General features: G+C 39.7%; 1 protein-coding gene across 1 annotated transcript in view; it reads right to left on the reverse strand.

The window, feature by feature from the left end:
- The window catches only part of SYTL5 (synaptotagmin like 5), a 50136-nt gene extending 41401 nt beyond the window's left edge, over window positions 1–8735 (reverse strand). Inside the window, exon 1 of the mRNA XM_041487926.1 lies at window positions 8617–8735. Within this exon, the coding sequence (XP_041343860.1) occupies window positions 8617–8735 (119 nt within the window). The remainder of the gene's footprint in view (window positions 1–8616) is intronic.
- Window positions 8736–17979: the final 9244 nt, after the last annotated feature.

A 17979-nucleotide genomic window follows, 5' to 3' on the forward strand; every position in this document is an offset into this window, starting at 1 on the left:
TTTGTGGATACACTGCCTTGCTAAAAGACTGGCCAGCATTTTGCTTCCCACTGGGATCCTATGAGCAGCAGCTGCTCTGCAGCCACCTGACCTGTGGATGCTCAGCCTCTGACAGCTCTAGAAAAGGGATGTCCAATCCCTCCAGGCAGCAGCTGCAAATCCCAGTCAAGGGTTTTCCTCTGCTGGCCTCTATCCAGAAGTGAGTGCTTCATCCATCTTCAGACCCTTCTCCCACATCCAATCCAAACAGCCTTTCTCTCATGCCCGAGCCTTCAAAAGTCTGTCCAGGCTTCATGTGCTTTCTTGGTACTTTGCTAACTGTTCTTGCAGTTTATTGATTGCATCTTACATCTCCCCACTTCCTGCAGAGATGTAAGATGCAATCAATGTTTTGGTTCCAGGCCAGTTTATTGATTGCATCTTACATCTCCCCACTTCCTGCAGAGATGCTTTTGGTTCCAGGCATGTGCCCATTTCCTTCTGTGAGTCAGCTCCAGATGCAGAGAGTGTTGTGCTGTGCTGTGCAAACTGCCCGTGGTGCTGGGTGTTGCCACTGTGCACGGAGAAGGGAGATGATCCCTATTCTTGTCAACCCCATCCTTGGATCTACCTTCCAAGCATCAAGAGAGAACTCATCTACTTCTTCTGGACTGAGAACTAAAGGCAACCCACCACCAGCATGCTCTTGACCACACCGTTTTCAAAGGAGACTCAACATCTATCTGCTTGAATAACAAACACACCTTTAGGAGCTTGGGAAGACCTCTAAGTACCACTGAGTTTATGGTCACTCACATCTCACTAAACATCAAACAACATTCACGAATGTTTAATGATTTACTGTCACCCCTCCAGCAATGTGGAGTTGTCAGAGATAAAGTGCTGTGGCCACTTGGAGGACCAGCTGACCTTAGGGAAATTTGTTAAGAATGATTCTCACACAGTGAGAGGTATTGCAGGACTTTCCAGGTTCAAACTCACCTTGCCCTGGACTTTTGTAATAACCTCAGGAGCTGGAATTCCAGAAGATCTGTCTGACCTGTAAGGACTGAGGCCAAGAAGTTGTTGTGCACATCGGCCTTTCCCACATGCTGTGTCACTGGGTCCTCTATTCCACCCAGCAGCAGACCCACCCCTTTCCATGCTTTCCTTAGCCTCCGTTTTCTCAATTACAATGTTCTCTCGTTCATCTCACCTAATCTGATTGCCAAACTGGACCACCACTTCTTTATCTGATCATTGGTCATTCTCTCTCTACCTCATATTTTCTGAGGTCTCCTGTCAAAACAGTGACTTTTTATACAGCAGAACTGCTGAGGAATGTTCAACAGAGAGTCTTTAAGAGACAAATGCATTTTTACCTCTTATTCAGGTTTGCAATGATTTGGTCAATCACATACCAAAGAACTAAAGAGGCACAAATAATTCAGTTCCAGTTTCTTTTAGCATTTCACTATCTGCATGCAAACCAAGGACCTGACCCTTACCCAAGTGTCAGAGTAACTCAGAAGACAAAAAATTGTTAATCCTCAAATCTCAAAAGGGCTAGAATAATGTGCACAAGGAAAGGCTTATTTTTTCATAACAGATTTCTCTTCAGTGGCTTATTTTTACTGAATAAAAAATATTAATCATGACCCATTGCATTTCAGGAACTTGACACGCAGTTATTGGCACTTGCCATCTTTTGGCAATAATCACAGTGTCCTGTGCACTGCATCCAGATGTCTAGGGATGAAACAGAGTCTCCACTGAACTCCTTCCACTCCTTCTCCCTCCCCACTGCAACTTTCAGGCCCTTTTATGCTTAGTTAGAAGTATCTTTAGACACAAAATCTGTTTTAAATAGTTCCAATTTAAAATTGGGAAATGTCTATAGGCCCAAAACAATAAACAGAGCATTTTTTTAATAGTTTGCTTAGAGATCAACGTGTTGGAAAACTTATCAATGTTCTTGTGACATTAAAAAGACATTGTTCCTACTATTCAGTAGTGGTGATTGCAGCAGTATTTCCCAGTGTTTATGTGAAACACAATCTAAAATTCTTATCAGGTGATAGCTGATCTGTTAACAGTAGAAATTCTGAGAAGTGTTTGTTTTCTTATTTTTGAATACAAATTGCCTTTAATGACTTCCAGGGAACTGAGAGAAAATAAATCAACCCATAGTTACTCCACTCAATTAAACAAATAAGAAAGAAATTTTTTAAAAAGAAGCAAAGAGTGCATGGACAGATATACTGGATATGAACATTTATTTGAGATTCCCTGTATTATTTGTTGAGCTGAACTTCTGATTGACTGCAACAAATACATTAATATCTTAGAAAATAAAAAATTAACTGTCTCAAGGGCCAGAAAGAGCAAGAGAAGGTGGGTGAGTAATTTTAAAAAATCCATCATCATAACAGTCCCTAAACAAGCCCAGCTGAGCTGCACTGCTTTCACTGCATTGAAAAGGGATAACAAGTGCAGCCTGTAGCTGCACTGACTTACCACTACATTTATTTCCCAGGGCAGGAAGCAGCTGGATTATAAACACCCAATTTCCTTGTGCCAGTCTAACATGTGCACTCTCCATGATTTTAAAGGAATACATTTAAAGGAGTTAGACAGTTTTAATCACAAACATTAAACAAGAATTAATCTTTATCCATCTTCTCCTAGTAATATGAAAAGGAAAATAAATCTCAGCAAAAGCCAATTTAATAGGCTGCTGAGAAATAGAATCCTATCATTCATTGGAGTTTCTAAACCTTTTATTACAATGGTTGTTTGATGAAAGATAGCTATTAAAAATAAATATGATTCTGCCAAGTTTAACAGAATATGTAGCCATTTTTCTAAACTATGAATTTATATTAAGATCCCTCTACTGTCTGAGAAAATATGTTGAGCACGTTGGAGAAGAGCTCTGCTGTAACGAGGATTCCAGGTAGCACTGAAAGTCTCAACCTGACCCTTTCCAAATGTGGCCTAAAGGACCAATGTACTCAACCTGACCCTTTCCAAATGTGGCCTAAAGGGCCAATGTAAAATACAGCAGGAAACAAAACAAAGCAAAAAAACAGCCAAAATACAGCAGGAAAAAAAAAAAAAAAAAACAAAGCAAAAAATCAGCTAAAGAAACTGACTCCAGAATTCACAGCTCTTGGCACAGTTGCCAGAGGCACAGGAATCCCTGAAGAAGTCGGGTCCTTCCCTACGGATGCTGAAGGCTGCATTCACAAATGCAGCCTCAAGAGATGAAATATTCTCAAACTCCTATAACACTGCAAAGAGGAAGCAAGGAGAAGCCTTAACAGATCCATTTCTTATTAAAAGTAAGCTTTACCCTGGAGAATATTTATCCCTCAAAAGTAAAATAGCTGTACTGCTGCAAGAGGCAAGACATTCTTTGCCCAAGCCATTCACTTAAATGAATGCCATAATTTCATTTAACTCTGTAAATATTGTCCACTTGCTTTATGGTAGGTAACTTTTCCTTTAATACCAAACTGACTGGTTTGGATGGTTTTTTTCTATTTCAGTAGTGTCACATTCACATTTTCTGAAAAATCCCATTGCTCAGGATTTTTCTCCTGGGAAGCTGAGAAGCCTCAGAGAAAAAAGACAACAATTATTATCTCATTTGCTTCTTCTGTGTTTTGCTCCTTTGGAATGTGTTTGGAGTTGTTTACCCACAGGTGATTGTTTCATTGGTTTCTGGTGTGAATTGTTTTGTCTCATTGCCCAATCAGTGCCAAGCTGTGTCGGGACTCTTTCCAGAGTCACAAGTTTTCAATATTATCCTTTTAGAATTCTGTAAGTATCTTTTTTGTATTCTTTAGTATAGTATAGTTTAGTATTTTTTAGCCTTCTGAGAACATGGAGTCAAATTCATCATTCCTTCCTTCATCGGGGCACCCCACAAATACAACACAGTAGGATTTTAGAAAACTTTATTTTGATTTTTTTTCTAACTAATCTCCTCTCCATTAAAAAACAAACAAACGAACAAGCAAAAAACAACCAAAACCAAACAAACTGTTAAATGTAATAGCATACATAATTCCTGAGTCTGATTTTCAAATTTTCCTGGATCTTCTTTCTCCCCATTTCAAACCCCTTTTTTCTCTGAAGATGTAGAGCAGCATAATCCAAGTCTACCTAAATTTATTTTGTCATACTAAATTTCCAGAGTTCAACAGGTCATAAAAAATTGAATTAAAAATAAAAAAGAGCAACCCTCTCCCTCCCTCAGTCAATTATAGTTAAAGAGTTTGGCAGGGAAAAAAAATTAATTGCTTTTGCACAGACAAATAGAAACATCCTTGTTCTGAACCTGCTAATTTAGATACTAGAGAATTTTTCTGTGCAGGACCTGGCATCAAGATACTTCAGTACGAGGAAGAAAGGCAATTTTCTTTCCAGACTGATTCTCAGTACCTTCTCCGAATTCAGCCAGATTCCCTTCACAGTCTGGCACAGTATGCAGGAAATAACAATAAATATTGTTGAGACTTCACAAAAAGAACTGGACTATTACCAGCTTCCATTGAGGTCTCCTTGGATTGTAAAATATGAGTACCTGAATAATTTTTTATACTTACTTAATAAGCACAGGTTTTCACATTTTGTTTATGTAGCAGATCAATGTGACAAAAACTGTGTTAAGAATACCCAAATATGGAGGCACATCGATGACAACACAAGGAAACAAGCAAATAATAAATTTGCAAAGAAAAAGAGATCTGGCATAAGGAATGGCAGAACAGAGCCCAGTGAAAAGGAATGGAAGCATGGGAACTGAAATTATACTGGCTCCCATAATGATGGCAAACTTCCATAGATTAAACTTTTTCTGGGTAACTCACTTACTTATCCTCTCAAATAAAAATGGTTACTAAGATTGGGGAAAAAAAAAAAAAAAAAAAAAGAAAAATCAAAACAAACCAGATCCCCTGTTGGTTTCTTGCTAATCCTCAATAAAACAGATTCTCCCAGCATATGAAAATTAGTCACCATGAGAAATGCTTTCACCACTGCAGGATTGTGGTTCTCAAAGAACACAGAACAGCAAAACAGGCACCTCTACCCTTAGAGTACTGGCTGTAGTAACTACCCTTGAAGGAAATGTCTTTGATTCAAAAAATAACAATGTGTTAGACTGTGCTCAACACACCTCACAAATGACTGGGCTGCCAGACAGGAACTTTGCAACCTCCAGACACAGATGGCCAACGTGCTTCAACACAAGGGCTCTCTCCTTCAAATATTTATAAGCAGTTTTACAGAAACACAGACCATGCACCATATTACATATGTTGTTCTGCAACCATTTTGTGCTTATAAACAAATCCAATGTATACTCAGCAGATAAGTCACTTCCCATTCCAGTCCTCCAGCTTCTGCTTTTCTAAGGTACTTGCCTGTACCTACCACATGGTGGTATCCATGCTAACAAGTTCTCCTATATTATAATGAAGTTAATACCAGAAATTGTTTCCATGGATCTCTTTGGACTGATAAGAAGATGTCATTTTAGTCAGATGAAAAGACAGGAATGGTAACTTTCCTTGTCAGTGCAGACCTGGGGCTGGTGCAATTCTTACACAACCTCTGGCAACCTAAACGCTGACAGAGAGGTTCAAGCAACAACTCATTAAAGCCTTTTCTTGGACAAAACTGCAATATTCTCAGCACAACGATTATTACTTTATCTCCTCTAAAAGCATGGTATTCATAGCTGTGCTCCATAAAGAATGGAAAGGAACTTTGTATGTTAAAGCCTAAGAAAATAGTTAAGGTAAGAATTAATGATTCTACTCAAATAATCTTAGCAATTGAAAACAACCTGATGGTAATTCAACTGACATCAAAAGGGTCATAAAGCAATGTTTAGAACACTGCAGGTTATTTGTACAAGTAATCTATTAACAGCTTCAAATCAATATTCAAAGAAAACATCCATTCACGCCAGATGCACACTTAGAGTTCAGAACACAAATCATAATCTTTATTAAGGAGGTTGATTATTTGTACTATTAAGGAGGTTGATTATTTGTACTATCAAAACTAGACCTCAGAAAAATAACTTGATGCCTTCTGTGTTTCTCTCTCATGTGAGTAAAATAATTGTCAATCAAACAAAAATACAAGAACAGCCACCTGCACTCCAGAGAATGAGTATGAGCAGCCATAGTAAAAACAACCCTTAACCATTTTATTATTAGAACATCCTCTTGCATTTATCATTGCTTTCACAATTAATAGAAAGGTCTTTTTAAGCTACAAGGGCTTTTGAAAACTAATAGGAAGAGAAAAAAGCAATTGTCAAGATAGATTCTGAAAGAGTGAAACAGGATAATAAGAATTCTTCAGTACAATGTACAAGCAAGCTTCTTCCCAGAGTGGAAAATGCCTTGAAAATAAATAAAAAGGGACTTGCTCTTCTGCAAAGTACTTCAATAAAGGATATAACAGATTGTACCAAATGGAATTTTAAAGACAACAAATGTTCCCCTGAAGTGCGCTTATAAGCCATGATTATAGATCCTTGCCAAGTAGCACTGAGAAAGAAAAATTAAAAAGTCTCATAGGAAGCAGTTAGCTATCAAATTCCTTACAGCTTTTATATTCTGGAAATCTTTTATAGACCACATTCCACTGTTATCAGGAAAAGTATGGTCTAGTGGCAATAAATGAGAAGCCCTTTGGTTCATACACAGGTGCTAGAAGTATGCATAAGCACCACATTGCATCATTAATTATTCTAATTAGCATTTTATTTCAGATTAGCTTGATTTTGAGTATTTTCTTAGTGGGCTTTTTTGCCAAAATACTGATAAGCCAATGCCACCTGTGACTTCACTGAATTGTGCTGAACTGTCCCCTCCAGGAGTGCTGCAAGTTCCCAGACTTAGAAGATTTGGCAGAGTGAATTCCAGCAATGCCATAAAAAGCAGAAAAATTGGGGGGTTAAGACATGATATTAAAAAAACCCCAAAAATAAAAAAAACCTCAACAAAACAAACCCCAAACTAATCAAATGAAACAAAACAAAAACCCCCACAAAACCTCAGGAGTTTCAAATTTCCATTTGAGATTGGGCAATGACAATAGTAGAAAAAAAGCTTTCAGGGGCTTTATGACTCCAGTGATCTGATACACTCCAACTGATGCCTTTGACAGGTGATTATTGGCACATCACACATTTCCAAGGCCACCACCTCAGGAAACCAAAATAATTTATTTGAAATTTTAATTTTATTACTAAACAGAGCAGAATGCTCTGGAACAAACAGTGCTCCATCTGTTTTCTTTTTCATCTCACAAACAATTAAGGAGACAAAATTATTAATTTGCCTACACTACCTTAAAGAAACACCAGTTTTCAGCCCCTCCTTTCAGATGAGCCACTGCGCTCCCCCAGGTAAATGGGCTGCACACCAACAGGGGCATTGCACTTAGACTGGGTTCAGTTGAAAGAGAAAAGCTTTCAAAACCTGTGGCTAACTCTGCATAGATTTCCAAATACTAGAAATTAATTAAATTTCCATTAATTTTCAAACAATGATTTTACACAGTAGTAGCTTCAGCAGGTGCTGAACATACACCTTTGCAGTGTTTAAAATGTCTTTGCACAATGCCTAAAATGTTTTTAGAAAGTCAAAGAGAAGAACAATGCAGCCTGGCTTTGGGATTCAGCAAAGGCTGGAAATTTTCCCTCTGTCATTTGCTGTATTCAGCAGCCTCACCAACACCAAGTGCTGCATCCATCCACACTAAGCCTCTTTCTCAGAACCAACACTGTATGAAACTTCAAAAGGGCAGTGGGAGGAAGTGAAATGAAGCAGCCAAACCATCCTTGAAAAGCATAGGGACCTTTCCTGAACTGATACTTAGCTGAACTAACTCAAACTGAGCCTTTAAAAACTGCTGACTCAGCCTGCCTCCTCACATTGTTCTCTGAAGTTTGGTTTTATACTTTCCTGAATAGAAAAAGAACACATGGGTTATATTAATTCCCTGAGACTCTACTTCTCCTGACACTGACTTTTGAGATAAACACCTGAGATTTTAAATTTTATTTATTAGTAAATTTAAGTAATTTGAAAAATGAAGCGTCCCTCCTCCCATTTCTGTAAGCACCACAACAAAAAGAAGGACACCATCATGCTGTAGGAAGTCCTGAACAGAGGCAGATGCCAACTTTCTGTCCCTCTGACCCCTTCCAAACTTCTGTCCCTCAGTCAGCTCTGAAGACAGGCTCTGTGTGCAGCTCCTCTCTGAGGAAGAGAGTTCAAGAGCCTTACTAAAACTTCCCATTTACGGGGGGAATTTCAGCCAAACCAGACTAAATTTACACAATCTGAAATTTTAAAAATACTGTTGTGTATTTTTGCACTTGTTGTCTTGCTTACACTTTTGTCTTGAAGCAATGGGCATGATTTTTGTTTGCTGAGAACCATACTAGCAAGCAATTTTCTTTTTAACACATTTTACTTGAACTTAACAATTACCTGTGTCATCTTGCAGCACTCATCCTTGTATGAGGCACATAGAAAACCTTCACTGGGTACCACAAAAACATCTGCCAAGCACATATGCAAAAGCAATAACAAAAAGGGTTACCTGATTCTTTTATCTTCAACTTTTTTCAAGTACTCATCTCTCTTCAATACTCCCAATATTTTTTCCCTTTCGTGTTCCAACAGAAATGACAAATTGATGATCTCCAAGTGCTTTGTCATGGTCCTTCCACAGCCACTCTAGCAATCACCACTTTGCCCAATCAATACTGCAATGATTTATTTGCACAAGTCCAAAGGCACCTTTGTGGCAGAGTTACAAGATCCACGCAGTCAAGAGGTATTTTGAAAAATGCTTCTTTAAATTAACTGGGTGTCAAGATTGTATTGCTTTTCCTTCCAGCTACACGATAAATAAAGGTTTCTCCTTTGTTTCTTCCTTGGGAAAGGCAGTCATGTTCCTGGTTATTGAAGGCCCTTGGGTCCTGGCTGATGCTCACTCGAAGACTTCAGATTTCATCCACTGCAGCTGCAGAATCAGCTTCCTGGATAATTGTAGTTTGGAGCCACAAAATCACTGGGTATGCTTATATCAAACTACCTGAAAGTCAAAACAAATTGTGTGGGTGATTTTGAAATTACCATCAGAGTCTGATTTGACAAGAGCTAAATCTAGCAAGGGTTTGGAAGCCACTGAAGAATGGCCTACAGACTTAGGAGGTTGTCTCAGGGGCTACTTAAACACAATTGGCATAAAAGTTTGGGGTTTTTTCCTAAGAAAAGAGTAAAAACTATCGTTGCTTCTGCAATACAGATCCAACTATCAGGTCACTTTCATCAGTAAGAAAACAGGACAGGAAGGTGATACACAAACTGTAGCACACAAGTCATTGCAAGGCAGAAATACAAGTCAGGAGTGCCAGTTTTGACCTTATTACTGAAAACTGGGAAACAAGCAAACCATAGACAACTACTTTTGGTTAGATTGCTGTCTTAGACATATAACAGCTGAGTAATACAAACACACATGGAAAAAAATATTCTTTTATTCTCTGCATCTATTTTAATAAGAAAAAACAACACATACACACTCCACAAAAACCCCAATGCCCAATTAAGTTTGTTCTTCAATTCGTGAAAAAGGTGTGTCTATTCATACCATAAGACCAAGTTACTTGTAAGCAAAAGGAAGAAATCCAACATGTGAACTCTTCTTTGTTATTATCAAGAAGGTCAGGTTCTTCCTTGAACTGCTTAGAAAAATGCTGGGTGAAAGCACTTTTAACCCAGCCAGATCACAACATCAGCAGACTGGGGAGCATGGGGCATCAACACAAATCTCACAGAGTCATTGTTTGTCTGGTCAAGGAGCTCTGAAATTCTGTTTGCTGATTTTCCTTGCAGGGGCAGCATGGGTGATATGGAGTATTATTTTCACGGGCATTTCTTATTTTTAACTGGGGAAAAAAAGACAAGGTTTTATTAGAAATGGAAAGCCAAGACGTAAAGGGGAAAGACTGAGTGAAACAATCAGAAATTCAGAACAACAAAAGTCTTAAAAACTATCTCTGACCCATTATTAACCCATTATTGGGTTGATGATGTGCTACAGGTAAGCAGGGTTCTTGCAGAACCCCAGTGCAGTGGGATGGCAAGCAGGCTGCCAAGTACACTCTACCTTGTGAGATATTCTGGCACTGGGAATTCAGGGAAGATAAAAACTGCTTGAGAAGGTTAACTTGACATCTGGTAATTTCTTCTCAGCTTTTCTTTTAACTCTAAAGAGATTAGTACTCCTATCAGACCAGACAAAAGCCTCAAATATTCCCTTTGCTAAGTGTGTTGCTGATCCTTGAATGTCCTGGGAGATTTTTCTCTCAGTGCAGGAAGGCACACATGACATTCAAAATTTCTAAAGCCATAATTGGGAATCCAGTTATTTCATTTGCCACCTGGAGGGTCAAATACACAGAGCCCAGAGCAGAACTAAGCACTGGTGAGAGTGATGAGACCACAAAGTGTCAGAAAAGTCAGACAAAATTTCAGAGAGTGCTACACACTCCTGGCCAGATGTAAATCAGCTGAAAGATTATTCCATTTAGTTTCTTACAGGGAAGAAATCCTAAAACACCAGTGGTCTATTCAACAAAATTCTGGTATCTCATGCTGACAAATGAATTATGGTGAACGCTGTGAATCTTGACCAGAAATTATTACAGTCTTATTTTAAAGACAACAGAAACTACATCAGAGTTTGTAACAGAAAGAATAATGCAGAGCATTAGGAAATTTATCAGATGGACAGACAGGCATAAATTACATTCATGTTACCCACATTAACAGAAATATGTTTGTAGTAGATTCTATTATAGAATGGCTATATTCAACTGAAGTTGAATTATATTCACAATGGTTTGTGTGGCTTTCTTTCTGTTTTTTACTGAACATTCCTTGCAATTTATCCTTCAGCCACATCTATGGCTGAAGGATGTGGATTTTAACTGCCCTTATCACCTAACAGAGGGATTTGGCAGCTATCAGGAAAAAAAATTTTACCTGCTTATGTGTTCAACCAGTTTTATGTAGATTAAAATATATTGTAAATTAGCAACAGAGTCCTCCTACAGAAGCAGGATGGCTGATTGTTTAACGGTCTCAGTATTAGCAAGATGTAAAACCTCACCAATGAGAGTCTTAAAAGCAGCATCCTACAATTATCTTATTGCTTTGGTGGAGGAACAGCTCCAGCACACTGAGCACATCAGCAATGCAGGTTTTGTGTTCAGGCTGCAGCAGCAGACCTCGTGCTGGAGCAGCCCAGTTTTCCTGCCTGCCACCTGTCCAACATATGGGCACCTACCAGATGACTGACAGTAAGATTCAGACTCACCTCACCTTCCAGGTTTTCTTCTGCACTATGAAATTGCCACTCAAAAATATGATTTCCTAACCAGATACTCCCTTCCTGATGAAACTCCAGCAAATACCTCAAGAGAAACTCCTCTTTGCTCAGACAGGATTCCTTCTAAACATCTTACACTCATGATCTCTGCCTAGGTAGTATTTGGTTCCCCAGGCTAGCTGAAGTATTGGCAGCAGTTAACTTTGCATAAAACAGGTTCTCCCAATTCTTTTATAATTCTTAGACATTATTACCCTTGCCTAACTTTTAGGACTGGCTCACTTTTAGGACTGAAGATACTGCAGATATCTTTACCTCTAAGGAAGCAGATCTAGTGAAAAATCCTTGGTCCTGCATTCTCCATCACTCCTGCTTAATTAGACAGATTCTGTGTTGATGCTCTAAAGACTGCTGCTTGTTCTGCCTTGTGCTGGTACGAGATGTGCCAAAACCACCCCCACCTCACAGGACACCACCTGGTCTGGCCCCCTGCCCTCTGTGGTAAGTGCTGGGCACCTCTGTGGCACACGTAGTGTTTAAACAGGAGAGCAATGACATCACAACCTGCAGGAACATGTGCTCTATTGGAAAGGAGACTAATGAGTAAAGAGATACTGGTTTTAATAATCTACCACTTAAGACTTCCCTGCTTTAGACTAGACATTACTAGAGACCTGGACTGTATTTCAAATTAAGACTTAATAGGAAAATTTGCTCTTCTTTCCTGCACTACTTTTGCTCTCCCTCTAAATGGCCCAGAATAAATTAGCTGACAAAAGCTGAATCATGAATCAACCTAGGGCTCAAAACCAAACCAGCCAGCCAGCCTTTAAAAAGTGACAATGCTCCTTTTAACAGACTTGTGATGTTTTATTAAGCAGCCCTGGGGCTGATTAGGAAATGCAGTTGTTTCCATCCTAGAGTGAAAACTTCACACAACAGAGCATTTGAAGAGCACTAAAGTGTGAGTTAGGACACTGATAAAAATGCAGGCCTCCCCTTAGAGGATGGGCTTTGTTCTAATCCACATTCAATATGTAGAGAGAAGATTAATTTCTTAAGTCAGAGTAAAGCAAAGATCTGATATCAGAAGTGCAGAGGAAGGAGACACTTCTTTCCTTCCTGCTCCACTGTGACATAATCCCAAGGCTGTAGGGAAGTGAGCTTCTCAAGCAGGTGGTAGTTATCTCTTTCCTCATGGGAAGGGTAGAAGAGATGCCCAGTGAGACTTTCTCCAATGCTTTTGCCACTTCTCTTACCCCCAGAGAAATGTGTCTCTAGAATGGAGTTTTACTCTTTGAAGCTATTGTTGAGGGAAGATACATTAGAAATAACATGCACTTATTAGCATAAGATAACAAAATTAGACAAAAATTAATAAAAAGGTACAGTTTGTCCTGCATATAACTGCATCCAATGCACATAGGTACCATATCTATCCACAGAGCATTTGCTCACTCTCCCAAGACAAAAGAATTAAGGATTGCCTAAAAAATAAACAACAACACAAAAAAGCAGGAAAAAAAGAGAAGCTTTACAGTGTGGAAGAACACACCACTTGGTTTTGTTAACTCTAGCCACACAGTTGCTTGTGACAATTACAGCACCCCCAAAATTGAACCTCCCTGAGGGACATCAGAGCCACAGGAGTTATGGTGAATAATAAAATATGGTGAATCCACTTCAATCAGGTTTGCAGTTACCACAGGCACAGTGACCATGAATGTTCCTGCCACGGGCATCCCCCCCAGCCCAGCAAGACAACTGCACTCCAAAACACCTCTGCTCCATCTCTCCTGCATCTTCCTGGGAAGGAGGAGAAGCATCCTGCTCTCTGGAGACAGATCTGAAAGGATTCAAGGTGAAGGGAGAGGAATTATCCTCTTTTCTTCAATGGCTCTGACATCAAATTGCCTGGTGCAAGAAATTGCTCCCACAGCTGAACCATTAGGTTCACTTAGCTGGAAGCCAGGACCTGGAACAATTTAGTGACTCAGCAACAGAGGCAACATTTTCCACATGCCCTGACTGCAGTGGGGCAGGAACCACAGCATTGCCTCACATTGCTTGAGCGATAGAGCCTCCACCTACTGCTGGCAGGAAATTCTTTGCCAGCAGAGAAATATTGTTTGCACTGCATATATTTACTAGCATGGGTGTATTTAGGATAGGCACAAACTGCATCTTCATACTGGTAAGGAAATTCCTAACAAGAGTAGCTGAATGCAGCATGGTGTGGTGGCTGTAATTGACTTTTGCCACTTAGGAAGCTGAGGTGGATCATCTCCTGACAAGGCACCAATCACTGCTGGAACCAAAGCTGCAGGAGGTACCACAGCCTAGCTGGAGAACCCACAGGAACAGGATTAATGGCATTACTAACTCTTCCCTACGCTTCAGGAAGCCACAGGTTCCACCTCCCAGCTCAGTGCTGGCACTGTAGATCACAGCATGGTGAATCTAAATCCAGTGCACACAGCTTCAACACTCAAATGAAAAGAGACACATATCATACGTGTGCTGCTTAAAACACACAAATCCTCTGCACACTGAGTTCATTCACATGGGGGTATGAAGTAAAATTCAAAACTAAGGTGGCATCAGTAGGCAGCCACCAAAGCATGGTCCACATCCACAGCTATTTTTCTCTTTTCTGAGGCCCACAGCCATATGTAAGCCAATGATCGAGGAAGGAGGGGAAGGGCTGCCCACATTAATTCTAACAAAATGGCAGGAAGACATAAAAATGCACAAATGTAAACCTTACCATGCTGAAACTGTAGTGTCCTGCTTGGTTTCTCCTGCTCTCACTTAAGCATGCTGCTTGCAGAATGCCATGAACAGGAGCAAGAAAAACCAGCTTCACTTCCCAGCAATGTATTTGCAGAGGGCACACGCCCAGTGAGCAAATCAAGTGTCAGCAGGTACTGAAGGACCAGGAAATGCTTACTGCACAAAATCAACAAATTTGTAAGGTGAGATAGAGCCAGTCAGGACACCAAAGTCAAGTGGAAAAAAGGATAACCTAGCCACACTTGTTGGATGTGATCTTGGTTAATTGCACATGGATTAGATGAGTGAGAGCTCCGGTCAGTATTACAATGTAAATAGTAAGCAGATTCTTTGGTTAAGAGCCATATTCAAAGACCTTTAGAGGTAAGAGCTGGAAGACTTGTGAACTGGGAATCATGTATTGCAATAAAGAAAGGATCATGTCTCAGTGACAGCAACACTGTCTGAAGAGTCATTTAAAGCACAAGTTGGTATTAGTGCACTGGAATGAGCACAGGCTGAGAGAAGCTGAAAATATGATTCCTTATACCTACTGAGCAGTATGAGTGTGTTTGACTTCAGAGTAATTAGAAAAACTCAGATTTGTTAATCAAACAAACTAAATGGATTCAGAAGCAGTCCATTTTTTAGGCTGGGCAAAATTCCAGCTGTCGGGAAAAGTCTTGGCAGAGCTTTGTGTCCCTCCCTACAGGACTGCAGATCTCTGCAATGCCTGCAAGCTATATCTAATTTCTACAATTACTGTAATAATATTTCAAAACCAAAATCATGAGTGTTTAAAGACTAAAGCAATAATGTTAAAGCTCATTAAGTCTATGGAGCAGACCTTGCTGTGTAAGAAAGCAGTAAATTAACCTGCCTGACTATACAAATAACAGAGCTAGGACTAAGCTCAGCACTGACAACCTGACCATTCATTAAACATTGCTTCTTCTACAGGTCTCCCTCTGATTATTTTTCAGCCCTGATAAAAAACATAAAATAACACCAAAAAAAAAGCATTTTTTTCAAATAATAAATTACATTTTCTGTGTCCCTGCTGTAGAAATTTAGGCTCATGCAACTGCACAGCCAGGTTACAACCCCCAGGAAAAGGGAGCAGCACTGCCCAGAGAAAGCTCACTAGAGACACTGCTGGCTGCCACCCCAACAAGCTTGGCTGATTTTTCAAACTGGGAAAAACACAGCAGCCATTCAGGCAGGAGATCAAGGGCAGAGCAAGCCACAGGTAGAGAGAGCACCAGGAACTTAATTTGTGAATATAAGCTCATGCTCCCTAGAGATCCTACAAAACAATGAAAGAATTTAACTCCTTCAGAGATGCTTTAGAATATACAAATATCTAAGAATCTTTTCTATATTAAAGAAGATTCAGGAGAATCTGTCATGTTTAAAATTATGTATTTATAAACAGGAGGCCAGGAGTGGGAAGAATGACACAATAGGGTGGCAACATTTTCTTTTGTTTTGCTCATCATTGGGTAAATATGGTTTACCTTCCTGGCTGAGTATTCAGCCAGAAAAGAAGACACTTCCCAGGGCAAGAAGGGAAAGAAAATTCAGTGCATCAGTTTGCCATATCAAAGAAACCAAAAAGATCTGAATCAAAGAATGAACGAAGGAAAAATACTTCTACTATTGCTAAGCAAATAGCATCTGTGCAATGTTAAATCAGCCATGAAAATATGAGATAGGGCTTGAGTCATCTCAGTCTTATTACTTAGTCACAGTGTGTGAGAAGGCAACAATTCATTCAGCACTGAACTTTACCTTAATACGTGTGAGTTAATCCCTGCATCCTTATACTTTCTGTGATGAAATGGAAAGAGAAGCAGTAAATTGAGGTCTAGAATAGAATGGATTTATACACAGTTGTAAAACAAGCTCTAATCTTGACCTTACACATTTTGCTTAATGCATAAATTATTAATTTAACCAAGACTTCCCATTATGAAATTTAACTATGACAAGAACATTTATCAATTGTTTACATCTAAAAATCTGTAGCACCCTTTCCCCACATTAAAATAGACATGGTGTTTTGGGAGCAGGAAAAAACTTGTTTGCATTGAATTCTTGTCAAAATTGAAAGCAAGCACAATGCCAGGCAGATTCCTAATTCTTCTTTCTAACTACCAGCATTACTTTACAGTATCAACACAGCTCAGGGGAAGTTAAATTGATACATATTGTGCTATGACAGGACTGTATTTGACACCAGGATCACAGGAATGGAGCAGCTCACACAGGACACCCAAAAACCCCTCTCTTGTCCACTACAGATCTGGTCACAACCTCTACTCATCATCCTTAAGTTCCCTGTCTCCTCTTCACTGGGACTTGAGGCTGCAGCCACCATCAGGTGTTGTGAGATCCCTGGGGCAGTGGTCTGTACTGCAGCCCTGTTACAGGAAGATTCATCTGACATGAAGTAGAAAATGCATGGTAAAACCAGTGGACTATTTTCATTACTTAACAAGATGCCCTCACAAAAATATCTGTTTCTTTTAACTGCAGCAAGTGATGGACTGAAATATCAACAGGTTTATTTGATTTTTTCCCCCCCCAGCAGAATTTTCTCACCAAAAAGACAGCAGCAGATATGTTACACAGATATGAATGATGGTTCTTCAAACACAAAATAGAAATCTATTTGTATCTTCAAATTCAAATGTTTTCATTAATTTGCTAATTAACTAAGAGTACTCCAAAGGAAGCGCCTTCACTTCAGCAAACATTTCATTTTGCAGAAAAACTCATGACTCATCTGAGGTTTAGTCCACTTGAAAAAAAAATCTGTTATTGATTTTGCTTACTTCATGAACAACCCAAAATGAAATTCTCTCTGAGCTCTGCAAGAGGGCTGCAGGAAGATTGCTGAGGAACTGCTGCAGAGTCAGAGAAGAGGGAAGCAGAATCTACAAGAGGAGCCTTTTGGAAAGGCATCCACCAAGCCAGTGACACCCATTCTGGGCTTGGGGAGAAGGTAACACAGACCTGGTGTGGGAGTGCTTGGAATGAGGAAAGGTGCATGTGGAGTGTCTCTGCAGGAGATGGAACACCCAGTTCTCCATTATTTCAGCCTGTTTGATGCCAAGTGCTCATTTGCCTTTCTGCCACAACAGTGTGGTGTAGTAACACTCGTTTTACACTGTTCTTGACAGTGACTTTCTATTTGATTTAACAGAGCAACAGGACTTACATTTTCATGAAAAGAACTCAGTTTGATCTCCACGCATACCAAAGGTATCTCATAATGCATTATATGACTTCTCTCTGTAGAGGTGTGAAAAGTCCTTAGGAGATTCACCTGTGCAGGGAAGGGGTGGAGATCAGGGTAGTTTGTGGATTTTGGACTAGGTAATCTTGAAAAGTCCCCTCTAATTCAAACCATTACTTTATTCTATGATTTCTCTAATTTCTTCTGACCTAATAATTCCAGTCTCTCTCTATAAGAAACAGAGAGAACTAGACATTTCCAGGGCATGGCTCACCTCATCTTCATAGGAACATTTCACAGAGGTCAGAGGAGCCCTTCTCTGGTAGCACCCATTTCTCTCCACTGACTGTGATAGGGATGAAGCACGACTGCCTCAAACACAGGCATGGAAAATGTGAGCAAACATATCCTGCTTCTCACTTCCAGCATAAAATGGGCTGTTCACAAGGACACTTGTCCAGACACCTACCAGAGGATATAAACAGCTAATCAGAGAATGGGATGAGTTTGGATCCTTGTTTTGTTTTCCATTTCATACAATGCTGCAATGT

This window comes from Pyrgilauda ruficollis, unplaced genomic scaffold (assembly GCF_017590135.1).
Source record: "Pyrgilauda ruficollis isolate IOZ18807 unplaced genomic scaffold, ASM1759013v1 scaffold85, whole genome shotgun sequence".
NCBI classification, from domain to species: domain Eukaryota; kingdom Metazoa; phylum Chordata; class Aves; order Passeriformes; family Passeridae; genus Pyrgilauda; species Pyrgilauda ruficollis.